The 14,908-nt window shown below is 42.5% G+C and overlaps 1 protein-coding gene across 1 annotated transcript; it reads right to left on the bottom strand.

Annotated features, from left to right (window-relative positions):
* Positions 1-1,248: 1,248 nt before the first annotated feature.
* LOC308323525 (extracellular calcium-sensing receptor-like) lies at positions 1,249-12,971 on the bottom strand (the record flags this gene model as incomplete). Its single annotated transcript, XM_080775254.1, has 8 exons — positions 1,249-2,162; positions 2,257-2,380; positions 2,472-2,699; positions 3,033-3,253; positions 4,234-4,354; positions 6,452-6,803; positions 7,635-7,765; positions 12,762-12,971. The coding sequence occupies 8 exons, from the start codon at positions 12,969-12,971 to the stop codon at positions 1,249-1,251; spliced, it is 2,301 nt and encodes a 766-aa protein (XP_080631380.1).
* Between the last annotated feature and the right edge of the window lie 1,937 nt (positions 12,972-14,908).

Here is a 14,908-nt window from a genome sequence, read left to right as displayed (position 1 = left end):
GTTTCCTTCTGGGGGGAACAAAATAAAACATAAATCCTTCTAGGATACAACGTGAGTGCTGGTATTCTTTTCGTATCCCTTCATCAAGCCCAGCTGATAAAAACCCTGGGCTCTTCACTCCAGCCCTTGCCAGTTTGTCAGTTGCCGACCGTCTTCTTCACGCCTTCTACAGCCCTTCCAAGCCTGATTTTAATTTTAATTTTTTTGTTGAATTAAGAGTGAATAAATAAACAAGCTTGAAATCCTGTTCTGAGTCTGCTTTTGGGTCTAAGAAATACACAACCCTAACATAATATTGTCACATGCATGTGGCTGGCCTGCATGTTTAAATGGCCTAATCACGTAAATCACAAAAAAGAAAAACAGAACCACAAAAAGAAAAAAATATTAAAATATATACAATTCCAAATACATAGCAGAAGATAGGCCTAGTCTATTTAATCAAAGGTGCAGTGACAAGAAGAAAGAACAAAGACAGAATTCAAACAAAGGGTCAAAGTCAATAATGAGACCCAGAGGTGACAAGGTTTTAAGATAATAAATAAATGAAGCCTCTCATTTTAAAAGTAATGTTTCAATGTGTCAATTATTGGGTTCAAGGCACACATGGGGACTCAAGTTTGAGTCGCACACACAAAGACTTCTAGGCTCTATATTTCAGACATGTCCTTAAAGATGTCAGACCCGACTCAAGACTCAAGCCTGATGGAGGGGAAAGGAACTTGGAAGGAACACGTTATTCCAACCAGGGAAACTCCCCCCAGTCAGGTGTAAAGGAGCAACTTGGACACTCAGGCATGAAGGAAGCATGAGTTCAAGTCCGTTGCTTTCCCCATGTGCCCCATATATGGGGACTAGGTTGGCGGAGGGTGTGTAGAGCCCACGATCACATTATATAATTGACACAGGGGTAAAAAATGGGTTACAAAATTGTGCAATAAAAATTATAAAAAATTAAAAAACATGCATGAAATGTCATGTCCAATGGAATCTCCGCTGCACACATCCAACCTCAGTCAACCTGCTGGTTTGCAAAGTAAACACTATGGCGAGCACAATATGCTCGACCTATGGTCAAACTGCATTTTAAGAGGGTAAGCACGTTAATGCCAACTTTTCTTTGTGATGGCTATAGATGTTTGCAACTCTGACCGGATTACTACTTGCTAAAGATTATCAATGAATATACCAACAGTATATTATTGCTATACAATACCCAGAACATGTATTATCATTGCATTTCTGCTTCTACGTATTGGTGGCACCTCGACCCATGATGGACTTCTTAGTGTTTCTCTCAGGTTTTAAAAGCATTATATAACACTTTGGTCCAAACAGCGGCAGCAAAAGACCAAAACTAGATGCTAGAATAGCAAACACCTCCACTACATCTGCATATTTGCCTGGAGAGCTGATATATGCTGGTATGAAGGCTATCCACACGGCACAGAATATCAACATGCTGAAAGTGATTAACTTGGCTTCATTGAAGTTGTCTGGAAGATTCCTTGCCATGAATGCTAGGACGAAGCTGAGGAGTGCTAGTAAACCAATATAACCTAGTAACACTGCAAAACCAACTGTTGATCCCACATCACACTCATAGACTATCTTATCACTGAGGTACTGTGTGTTTTTATGAGGAGCTGGTGAGGCAGACACAAGCCAGACTATGCAGATTATTGCCTGTATTGAAGTAAGAGCCAGAACTGTTCCTCTCTGCTGCATAGCACCAAAAAACTTCATGACGTCTGCACCACCAGGCTTGGAGCCCTTGAACACAGCCAGCACCACCACAGTCTTTACCAGGATACACGAGACACACAGCACAAAGCTGATCCCGAATATTGCATGCCTCAGCTGACAAGTCCAGTGCCTCGGGCGGCCAATGAACAGAAGTGAACACAGGAAACATAATTTGAGTGACAGCAAAAGTTGGAAGCTGAGTTCTGAATTGTTGGCGCGTACCATGGGCGTGTCTCGATGATACACGAAGATTCCCAGGACAACGGCACAGACAAGTGTGCCTAGTAATGAGATGGTTGTTAAGGAGATTCCCACGGCCTCGTGGTAGGACAGGAATTCCAGGCTCTTAGGGACACAGCTGTCACGCTGGCTACTGGACCAGAAGTCCTCTGGACAACTAGTGCACTCTGTAGAGTCTACCATCGAGGGCAAGATTAAAGGAAGAGACAACTATACAGTATCATTCTAAAGATCACTTACTGTACCTATAGCTACATAATGTAAACCTACCAGTCTCATTGCTGAACTCTCCCTCAGAGCAAGCAATGCAGTCAAAGCAGCAGACAGGTTCTCTTTTCCTTCTGGCCACACGGGTTCCAGGGGAACAGCTCTCGCTGCACACTGACCGAGGAGGCTGCAGAGGAAATTAACCAATCTCAGTCCAAACTAAATGACATTGACATCATGAGCTTAACACACTAGCCATTTTATGAAGCCAAAGAGACCTTTGTAGATTCGAAGCTCCAGAAGATTGTGTCTTCATCGAGGATGAGTTCTACACCAGCGGAGGCTGACTTCTTGACCACGCCTACATTCTGAACCTTTACATTGCCGTCATTGAGCCACACCCAGTTCATGACGTCAAATATTGGTAAAGCGTCACCATTCTCATCAAATGACACACGGTCGCCAAATGATGTTGTGAAGTTGACCTCTTCCAGGTAATACATGAGCTAGAAATGTGAGTAACATTATTGAGAGACTACTGAAGATCAGTACTACTCCATACAATATACACAGTAGTTGCACTGAGATGGACTGTTGTATTTGCCTGGGTACTGGCAAACCGCAGTGACAATGACCTCGTCCTAGTCTATGAAAGCCGGGGGCCTTAAATCATTTGTCCGTTATAAGTCGGGCATTGACTTTCTCCTAAATGAAACAGTGTCCTGCAGCATGCATCTGAACAAAACTATGTTACTGCTTTAAAAATAATAATAATCCTACTAGTCAAGTTTTACCAATGTCATGGGACCCCAGCTAGAAACCATGACTTCATGTTTTACCTGCCATGGCTTTATTGTCTGCACAGTGGCACAGCTGTGCCCAGGGAAAGGCCCTCTTCCTGGCACACACTGCAACATGTCATGGAGGGCGTGGGCCAGAGCATACACTGCCTTGTACACACAATACTCTATCCTGACTTCAGACACATCCAAAAATGTAGTTTCTGCCGTTCCTAGGTCCTCTTGTCCAGTACACACCCTTCCACCAGTATCCACCCACTCTGGTGGAAGGGGTGCAAATTTACACTGAAATGTGTGCTCCCAAAACTGCCTCACCTAAAAAATTCAAATCAGATAAGTTACCTTTAATCAATATGAATCACTTTGTATATTCATTTCACAACTTGGAAATTGCAGCATGAATACAAAATTCAACAAAAAGACAGACTATGGTATTTTGATGGCTGCTGTCAGGATCATTGTCAGGACGAACTTTTGACAAGAAGTCCTTGAGACCTGGAATCTCTCCTCGACGAATGACACCACCCAGGGTGCCTCTCAGGTACGGCATGTAGCGCGGAGAGTAGAGGTTTGGCTCTCTGATCCAGCCCAAACCGGCAATCCATTGCAGACCTGTCACATTCTGCTTTACCACCTGTAGATTATTATTATTTGTATTAGATTACATGTTGGAAACCAGTACGTGGGACAAGCCAATGCATCCCTGGGAGAGGGGGGCACCACTATTTACTCCGGCACCACTATTTTTATAGTGGTGCTGGAGTAGGTTATTTTTCAAAAGAATTATTAAAAAATAAATGAAAACATCACGTATTAGAAGGAGGTGTTTACGATGAATCTATCATGGTTAAAATGGAGTTTGACGTTATACTGGGTTTGTATAGGAAGGGGGCGGGGCAGCTAAAAACTGTCTGGGGTGTTCACACTGAGTTGAATTTACATGACCAAAAGTTTTGAAAGTAAAATATCCCTTTAATTGTACTAGTTTCCAACTTATGCTCATACAGTATATGTTATGGAGGGATGTGTTCAGTTCAATATATGGACTTTCTGATGCCTTATAGTTATCAATCGCTACGCGTATCACAAACCTCCTCCATCAGATCAACTATATAGCTCCCATATGCATATGCAATGACCACTCGAGCTGAGGACGTCTTTATCACAGTGACAATCCTCTGCAGTTCAGCTGGGTCGTGGTCCCAAGGCAGAGCCTCCAAATAAGCCAGACAACCCAGACCAGAGTGGGCCAGCTCAGCATGGATGATATGGGCAGCGTCGCGGCCATAGTCGTCATCAATAAACACCACTCCAACCCAAGTCCACTCAAACCGCCTCATGATCTGGAGCATAGCTTCCATCTGAATGAACAAAGAATGTAGGGATAATCACTTAGGCTATTCACCTATACATTGGTGGAAAGTAAGTACATTTATACAAATGCTGTTAAGTTCAGTTTTGAAGTAGGCTACTTCAAAGTATATCATATTTTCAATAATCTATTCTACAGAGACAAATATTGTACTTTTTACTCCACTGGATTATTATTACCAAACGTGCATTAAACACAACAATTGCGACTACCGGTATTCAATTAACAACATAGAATATCGACTAGCTGACAGCTCACAACACATTGCATCATGAGCTTATAGCTCTGCTATTTGTGAAAAAGCGTGCGTGCGTGCCTGTTATACATCGTAATAATATTAATAATAATAATAATAATAATAAGCATCATCATCATCATAATACTTCTTCCACCACTGTTCAAGTAAATCCATTAATTTAATTTGCATATGTCTAAATGTCGACTCTCCCTTGATACTGTCAATAAAGACCAGCTCGAGAGGTGATGTGCAATATCAGTTACACTCACTAGATGGAGACATTTGTCAAGTGTGTGGATCATGAACTATACGTGATACCAACAGCATTGTTGTGTGCAGCAGTTTACCTGGAAGACATTACTTGGGATTGTTCTAAAGAAGGATGGGAAGTGATTCCGGTCACTCAGACAGGAGCAAGTGGCCAAGTAACTTATCTGAAAAAGGCAGAATACATTAAAACATTATTGTCATTTTAAGGTAAGAAAAGGGCTACCCACAAATTCTCCTTTAATGGGTTATTTTTATTTTATTTTTTATAAATGTCCCCTGCAAGCAGAACATGTGAGCCTGGGAGGAGGAAGAAAGAAATCAGTGTCATATTTAGTTTCAAAGAAGCACTGGTAGCCTTTGTGTTCCGATTGATTTCTGAAATGGGATTCTGACTTACAATGTGCTCTTTTAACACATATAGACAGTTTTCTGAAATGTTTCTGTATCCGTGGTGCTCAATATTTCATGTCAAGGAGCCCAAAGATTATATGTAATTGGCCACCGAAAGAAAGAATATATATTCAAAGATTTGTGCCACATTTTCACGAAAAATAAATAAAATAGCAGACCTATTTTTCAATAGCTAAATTATAACATAATGTTTAAAACACACAAAAGTGGTTCCTGCCCCAAAATGGGTTAACACAAACACGCATGCACCCCTACCTCATAATGACAATGTAGACTGAATACACCTATACACTATACTATAAAAAATGTCAAACATTGGCCATTTAGGCCAAATTGTCAAATATTATAAGAAAGAGGAGAAATTATGAGAATAGCCAATCTACAAGCTATATATATTTATCTGTGGAACGCCTCAACTCTTTCCAAGTGCAGGGTGGGTTCAGATTACATGATCTATCGTACTGTATAAAGCCCAACACACACCGGGTGCGCAGCGACGCGGCAGCGCCTGGAAAATAGAACAGTGGCGTATCGGAGCGTCAGGCGAGGCGTGGACGCGCGTCGGACGCCGCCAGGGTGGGATAGGTTCATTGAAAATAACGGAGGCGGCTGTTTTGACACGCGGCATTCGCAGACGGTGTGTGCAAGGCTTTACAGCAACCTTAGGCACTGGTGCCAACATTGTCACAGCGTAGGGTGATCACTGGCACATTCTGTGGAGAGGATCTTTTTTTCTTTTAAATTAAATATTCAAAAAAGTTTAGTCGGAAATTAAGTCCAGTCTCATGATCACATCGGTATGCAAATTCAGATTTTTCCGGGTCCAGTTTCGAATTGCAGCTGTCCGTAGGTGCCCTTTGAGAGCGATTTTGAAGGAGTCAAGGGATTTGCATGTCTTAATGACTGTTGGTAGGGCGTTCCACATTTTGGTGGCATAGGAGCGAAAATTATTCAAACTCACATTCATTGACCTGGGACCAGGGAGAGACTCTGAGAGATAGTGGGTTATTGAGTAATAATCATACATCCTGACTATCAAGAAAATAAAAACATGGCACTCAATGTCTAAAGGGTTGCGCCAACCCCTGCTGTAGAAAACAAAACAAATAAACGCATTATACATAAAATAGGTTGTGCTAGAAGGGGATTCAGGTATGGGAAACTTACCATGGGCACTCGATACAAACCTAATATTCTAGAGATGGCAATAGAGTTCTCTGATGTAGCGTCGCCCACAATGCCGAGCACTGGAGGAGAGCCAACGCAGCTCTTGTCCAACTGAAACCTCTTCTCCCTCTCGCTGACCGACAACCTCGTCTCCCTCTCGCTGACCAATGACAACCGTGTCTCCCTCTCACTGACCAATGACAACGCTGCACGGAATGCAACTCCGAGCGTGAGGCAGTTGTCATAGATACTGTACCCCAGAGTCACGCCGGGCAGCAGGCTGGGGCTGCTGTTGATCTCACTGATGGCAAACACCATGGTCTGGGCACACCGGAACCCTCGAACGTCAAATCTAACACACACAAATATCACTGTGACCTCGAATATACATGTATTGTTGTAGAAATGCACAATGTACTGTAATACATACTGTTGTAGAAATGCACAATGTAACACATTTATTGTTGTAGAAATGCACAATGTAATACATGTATTGTTGTAGAAATGCACAATGTAATACATTTATTGTTGTAGAAATGCACAATGTAATACATGTATTGTTGTAGAAATGCACAATGTAATACATTTATTGTTGTAGAAATGCACAATGTAATATATGTATTGTTGTAGAAATGCACAATGTAATACATTTATTGTTGTAGAAATTCACAATGTAAACAAATCATGTGTCAAAAGTCAAAACATGTTACTTGCTTATCGAACATTTTATTCTCAGGTCACCCCATATAAATAACCTTTTCATCCTCGGCACCACCTGAATTACATTTTGTCAAATTAACCGTACCTAAATATGTAAATCTTTCCCCCAAAGATACAATATGTCATGAGCAAAACTGGAGAGAATATCTGTTCCCATTAGGTCAGCATTTCTACCATTCAGCAAAAACAGGCTTCACAGCTAGCTGAGCTTGTAGATCTGCTCGTTTTGGTGGGTTATTTTCCCAGCCTGTAGAGTACAGTACACCAAGCACGGTTTAAGTCGGGCCCGTTTGACTAGGATAATAGTGGTTAAAAAAGTGACATGGGTGAATTCCAAATATTATCAAAGTATTCTGAGGCAACCCTGGACTTGTGTCGAGGGCCAAGGCACCCCTATGGGTGCCACGCCACCCAGTTTGAGAAGCCCTGACCTATAATCGTCTTGCCTGCTGTTGATACTCACCCATAGCAAGTGGGCTCCTGTTGCTCGGAGATGAAAGACAGCTCGGGGAACACAGAGGAGAAATGGACCAGAAACAAACCACCCAGAACAAAGTCGCCAGCTTTGTGCATTCTGCTGAGATTAAACTCTGCCTGTAACTCACAAGAGGAGGACGGGGAGGAAGACAAAGCAGAGAACGAAGCGAACAATATCAAGCTCAAGTGCATGCATGAAAGCAGGTGTGTGTCTAGAGAAGACCTCATGACTGTCCTGCTCGGTCGAACGTCCCTCCCCCCTTTCTAAATACACTGTCCGGTTACTACATTTTATACACAGTGCTGTGACATCCCCTGTGTCACCTTATGGCATTACGTAATCTTTAACAGCACCCACCTGGGCAGAGGCTGTAAGAGGCAGGGCGTGTAATAAACATAATAGAAACAAACAAACAAAAAGATAGATATTCATAGTAACAAAACAATGGTGGTTGTTCTATACTATAGCCTATAGCCTACCATACATGGGCAATGTATGGGAAATGTGGGGGCCACCTTCACTTAATGCGGCCCTTAGGTTAATATCAGAATACTGATATATATATTAATGATTTCAGCTGTTACAATTCCAAACATGCCAACATGAACCGCTTTTGTATGTCCAATGTGTTTGGATTTAGTTCATAAAGTTAACATAACTATAACGAAATTCATTAGAAATTAAATAAAATGGTTATTTTACAGGATTTCTATTCAAAAATAGCTGATCTACAAAACGCTAAAAACAGCTATTTTTGCTACGACAGTAATAAGCAATGTGGCCCTCTGGAGTGAGTGTGGAACTATAGTGGCCCTCTGGAGTGAGTGTGGAACTATAGTGGCCCTCTGGAGTGAATGTGGAACGATAGTGGCCCTCTGGAGTGAGTGTGGAACTATAGCGGCCCTCTGGAGTGAGTGTGGAACTATAGCGGCCCTCTGGAGTGAGTGTGGAACTATAGAGGCCCTCTGGAGTGAGTGTGGAACTATAGTGGCCCTCTCCATCGTAAAAGTTGCCCACCCCTGTTCTATAGCGTCTCAATGACACTATCTCACCAGACTTAACAATTGATGATGTAAAATTGGCAACTGTATCTATTGCATGTTGTGTATACCTTAACAAACAAACAAGCAGGGGTCGCGAGACATGGCCAAAGCATTTAAAAAACGTTAAAGAACAACTGCTATAGGCTATAAATGAAGTGGATTGGATAGGATTGCAATATTAAATATGAAGAGTCTGATTGATACACATATGAGTTTTGGACACCGTTTCGGAGTAGTTTAGAATACGCCATTGGGCCTGTTGTATATTATGTAATCTGCCATCTAAGAATTTTGGGGGTATTAGTTCGTTTTTTATTCACTTGATCATTGTTTGCGAACTGTCATGTTGGTTCATTGTCCTTTGTCATTGTTTATGTAAATTGTAAACTGTTAAAGTTTAAAAGTCCATAGGGGCTGGGCTTCTTCTGAAGCATGACACTTAGGTCACATTCACACCAGAGAGCTTTGCTGCGATTAAAACGAATCCTGCTGTGCATTTTCAGAAAGTGCACTTCGTTTGGCATGTGTGAAGGCTCATTCGAATCCTCATGCGTATCAAAGAATTCTACTCTGAGGAAAAACGGGGGTTTCACTTCGCTTCCAATCGCACTTGATTACGATTTGGTGCAGGTGTGAATGCAATCCGCAGTAAATAAAGGAAATTAAGCAAACAATGTGGCGGGTGAGGAGCTGAACACAGTTGGAGACGGAGAAGGCATATTTTACGCAGCGCAAAGATGTCCCGTTACCGTGGATATAGACGTGGTCGAATGAGGAGACTGAAGCCCTGATCGAAATGAGGACGAGTACATTAATCAATTGCTTAAGAAAACACATAAACACTGCAGTGTAATAGTATTATAGCCTACAGAATATTCTGTCCGTCTGTCTGTGTGTGCCGTAAACATGGAGTGCTTTCACTGTGTGGGGACTGTAGGGACTTTCACTCTTTCAGTAGGGACTTTCATCTCGATAAACTTGTAAAAAAATTGCGCTGCTGTCTGTTATATCATGCACTCAGCGCTGTGCCTCCATGCCCAAAAAAACAGTGCGTGGCTGCGTGCGTATAGTGAGAGAGCGAGAGAGAAGGGGGGGTCCAGTCCCAGACGGCACGACACATTATGAGTATAATTTTATCACCATAGATTTCACGTTGTAGGCTAGTTTATGAATGGAACACATTGATAAAGGTCCCCCCTGTTGCGTTTCCAATTGCTGCGGATGACAGTGTGAAGGCAAACCGCAGCAAATTAAATATGCAAGAATCCCAATTGCAAGAAATGTAATCAGTACAGGGTACAGTCAAACAGAAATGTAATCACTACAGGGCACAGTCAAACAGAAATTAAATCAATACTGGGTACAGTCAAACAGAAATGTAATCAGTACAGGGTACAGTCAAACACACACCGAAAAAGGTCCTCGCGGCCTTGTTTCCATTCAGGTCCTGGGTATTCAATTCATAATCATGACATGAAAAATAACAACAAAATTCAAATCATCATAAAAGGTAAAATAAATAACAAAAATATGTACAGGTTGGGATCCCCAAATTGATATATTTGGCCGTGGACCACCATCTGAAAAAGTTTTTTCAAATACTGTCTTAAAACATTTAGGCCTGACAACTTTTTAAAATTAATTTTTTTCTGAAAAACCTCATGTTTATATATCAGTAAAGTTCTCAAAATATGTTGTTCCAGGGACACCCCAGAAGCAAAGATTTTAGTTAAAAACTGAAACTCTGAAAGAATATATATTAAAAGATTTCAGGCACATTTTCACGATTTTTCAAAAACAGCAGATCTATAAGCTAATACCGAGTGCCGCACTATGAGCTTGTAGATCTGCTATTTTTCAATAGCTAAAGCATAAGAAAAAAGTCCTTCTGCACACCTACAATGGACAGGTGCGTCGGATAACTGGAACTGATAAGTAGAGGAAAAGAATCCCGCACACTGTCTTCACTTGAGGTTATTTTTTATTGAGAAACGTTGCTCAATAAAATCTAAACTCAAGTGAAGACAGTGTGCAGGATTATTTTCCAATAGCTAAAGCATAACATAAGTTAAAACACCAAAAGGGGTTCCCGCCCAAAATGTGTTAAGTGGCATGATGCAACACAGAGCTGTTCCATTGGGAGCTGAGCTGTAAACCATGGCAGAGTGGAGGGTTAGGGTTGTTGTTATAGTTAAAGTGGCTGCAGGTGTGAGGGAAAAACAAGCTTGAGGCCTATGGCATCTTCATCTCCCCAGATCCGCTCCCACATGACCAAATGCCCAGTGTCATACTAATCTAACAGGCAGCGCCACAAACACAGACTAAATGAACAAACCATTTTTTGCAGCGTAAACAGTATAGCCTACTATGTGACTCTTTTTTATACAGAGACAGTCATGACGGCAAGTTCAGGAGAGGAGAAAAACTGATGTATTTATGTTTTAATCCAAAATGAGTTAATAGCACAGGCAGTCTTCACATACTAGAGCATGTCTGAAATAAATGAAATCGCTTAATAAACATATAGCTAGGTGTAATGTTAGAGTCCACAGAAGTGAACCTTTCAAGCCTGTTTTCTCAACTCGCTGTTTCTCTGCAAGACATTACTCTATAGCCATATCTCCAAAACTGGTGGGTCAAACTGAACAACCAATATGTCAATTTGAAGCTATGATTCCCTGCTTTCATATGACATGAGAAAATTAAATTAAATGGAAGTTGGAGATCCATGCCCCACCCGGCTATGCAATACCCGTTGTACCCGTGTCAGAGTACCCGTTCCACCCATCTGTCTGTCCCTTTTGTGGCCACATACGTACCACCACCACTCCCTGTGGTGGTGTGGAACACGTGCGTCAAATTCGGTGGGGCGAACGGTTCGGTCAAACTGGTTAAATTCGGTCAAAGTCGATGGGGCGAACGGTCGAACATCGACACGTTGTTAGCTTGTAGATCGGCTATTTGTACTATTTTAAAGTGTTTTAAAATAATGGCAAATAAGTTTAGGGATAAAGGGTAAGGGCAAGATATAGGGCTCAGAGGGCTGTATTTTAAAAGTTGCCATCTTCACCTTTTCCTATCCATGAACCACGCAGTGCTACAGTATATGTTTCTCTTTGACAGATTGATCATAATGTCTAAAATGGAAAGGAGAGCTTTGCGATTCCTACTAAACCTCTCGGCATATGCATTGCTTAGAACAGAATGAATGCATTTATGTTGCTCATGATTCCACGCTTCTCCCCTACAGCATTTTTCCAGTCTCGAAATCTTTGGTTTATGAAAATGGTGTTTGTTGTTTTTCAGCTGAATACGCAGATAGAACAGTAGGCGGAATCTTCTGAAACTGAATATCTAAGCCACTGATATTTCTCCTCCCAATTCCTATTATAGCGTATAATTGCTGCCTCTCACCGAACTTTGTTTGTGGGTATTTATGGTTATGTTTGAACCACTTATTCTTGAGTAGGCAGTACTTATCTTCATCTGTCAGTTGTTTGTTTTTTAAACTGGGCAGGACATAGGTCATGTAGAGAAGGGTCTCCTTGACGGACATGAGTTATCTCACCTTTCCTCTCCTCTTGTCCTCTCTCTTCCTGCCTGGGCTGCTTAGGGTGACCAGATCCCATCTCACCAGATGTGGGACAAAGAGTGTGTTTGAATAATATTCCATTTAGTTTAAGAAACATTTTAGTCACTGAGAATCTTTTAGTTTAGTTAGTCTAGTTTTAGTCGACTATCAACTGTAGATGTAGTCGTAAATGTATTTTGGCAGGCCTTCATGGTGTCGTAATGCCTGATTTGAGACTTGGTTGCATGCTGAAAATTGGTGATCTACAAGCTCACAATGTGGCATGCTGCAACGTGTTGTGATGCGCTGTGAGTTTGTAGATCGGCTATTTTCACCGTGCAACCAAACCGAAAATTACTTTTATTTTAATTATCTCCTCCACTAGCCCCTCTTGAAAATTTTTGTTTAGTTTTTATTTGTTGAAATTGAAATTGTCAATATATTTAGTAGTTTCAGTCATCATAGCTTAGTTCTTATATGGTTATTATTCAGGAATACTGGTTCGGACTGCATCTCGTGACATTCTACGGGCGCTCCCTCGCCATCCTCCGCGTTGAGCGGTTCGCCGCTGCTGTCCTTTAGATTTAGAAGGTGCGGAGAGTTGAAGAAACGCTTTCCATGGAGGCCTTTCCTCTTCTCGTTGTTCAAAGACCTCCGTTCCGTCTCGGGCCAGGCGGGAAGCCGGCTGCAGCGTCTGACGGCGACCATCCCGGGTCTGAGAAGACCTTTTCCAAAGCGTCGGCCGAGGACTCGGAGGAGGCCTCGACGCCGGCGAGCAGCCGCTGGTCCAGCAGTCTGACCTGGCGCTGGTAGATCTGTCGCGCCACTTCCTCCACGTACACACACTGGTAGAAGTCCTCTTGGATTCCTTCCTGGATGAAGGTAAAGGAAATATGTTCTCAGCGCCCTCTTGCAGAGGTTCTTGCAGCTTGCGGAAGTTCTCCCTCCGCTGTTCCTGGAATGATTCCTCCTCCCGTCGGACAGAGATCCAGGAACAGTCTCGTCGAGTCTCTTGCGGAGGCTCTTCTAGGGGTTGTGGTGGCAGTTCATGCTCAGGTTCTTGCTGAGGTTGTGGTGGCAGTTCATTCTCAGGTTCTTGCTGAGGTTGAGGTGGCAGTTAATTCTCAGGAACTTTACAGTATTACACTTATTACACTATTAAGAAGTTGATTAATTAATAATAATTATTAATTACACTTGAGGGAACATAGGGCTGAGGGAACATAGGGCTGAGGGAACATAGAGCTGAGGGAACATAGAGCTGAGGGAACATAGGGCTGAGGGAACATACAGTGGGGTTCCCTTCGTTCTTGCCTGCAGGTCAAATCAGGATCTCTAGGTTTCCGTAGGTACCTCTCAGTACTTATCCTCAGCCACACCCCTAGGTACCTCTCAGCCACACCCCTAGTCCAACCCCCAGATTCTTCTTCTAAGTTCCTATTTATCTGTATCACAAAGCAAAAAAAAATACTGTGACGGTTATATTATCAGTAAAATAATAGTGTTTTTTTAACCAATTATTTAGGGGCCCACTTGTAATACCCTCACGGCCCACAAGGCGGGGAATGAATCGATGCTTTACAGTTTACAGGGACGTGCACACACATAGACATCAAAAGGGGCTTCAGCCCCTGCCCCTTTTACCTGTCTGTAAAAAACAACTGCCCGACTTTCCAGACCACCACGAATGCAGCGTTTACTATAATATGGTTGAACGTGAACAGTATTTAGCGCTGAACGAAGTTGTTTAGAAATCCATGTCTTTACACACCCGCATCTCCACTATAGCTAAACGGAGTGCTGGGTTGCGCCCTGCTGCGACGCGTTGTGTGAGCTTGTAGATCTGTTATTTTTTGTCCAAAAGCAGAGGAACAGAAGGAGCTTCTGAGGAGAAACGAGGCTGGCTGCTCCATATTTTACCGTTTCATGTACATCACGTTGCTATATATTAAGATTCATTTCATACAAACACACAAAGAAAATGAACATTAAAAAAACAAATAAAATAAAATAACAGATGAAACATTTTAACAAATCCCTCCTCAGCCATTCCATGGAAGTGCTGCTGGTGTTAATAAGTTGATCCACACGAACCACATTATTATGGCGTTTCCATCATAGATATTAAAACGATAGATGCCTCATTGGCTGCTGCAGGTCGTTGGAGCGTCCTCATTGGCTTCTGCAGTTCATTGGAGCGATGTGTGTTGACGGGAGGGCGGAATAATTGACACTGGTACGCCGGAAAGAGTGGACGGTACGCTACGTCACGCTGCCACTCAAGTGACTACTGGACCAATCACAGCGCATCTTTTCCGGGACTTATCAGACCGGAACGTGCGCTCTGTGAAGCACGCTCAGGGTTCCGCGGGGCTTCGCAAAAGGAATCTCGGGAATTTCTTGCCCTCCCTTGAGCACATAATACGCTCCAGAGCCGAAAGGGGCGTCTACGTTTATATATCTATGGTGGAAAACCATACACTGACACGGAGCAAGACAGGAACGCCCAAAAAACGTCACATCCAGTTTTAGCCACCCGGGGTATAAGAATTTTCTATGGCTGCCAATTCAACTCGGTCCAATCCTTAATCACATACGGAGACAAACATCTATGCCGATTAATATCTAACTTGCGGCGGCATAGG

This window comes from Protomyctophum bolini, assembly GCF_963924005.1.
Source record: "Protomyctophum bolini genome assembly, chromosome: 11".
In the NCBI taxonomy this organism is placed as follows: Eukaryota; Metazoa; Chordata; class Actinopteri; order Myctophiformes; family Myctophidae; genus Protomyctophum; species Protomyctophum bolini.
Note: the sequence above shows the minus strand (reverse complement) of the source record. Positions and strands in the feature narration are given on the sequence as shown.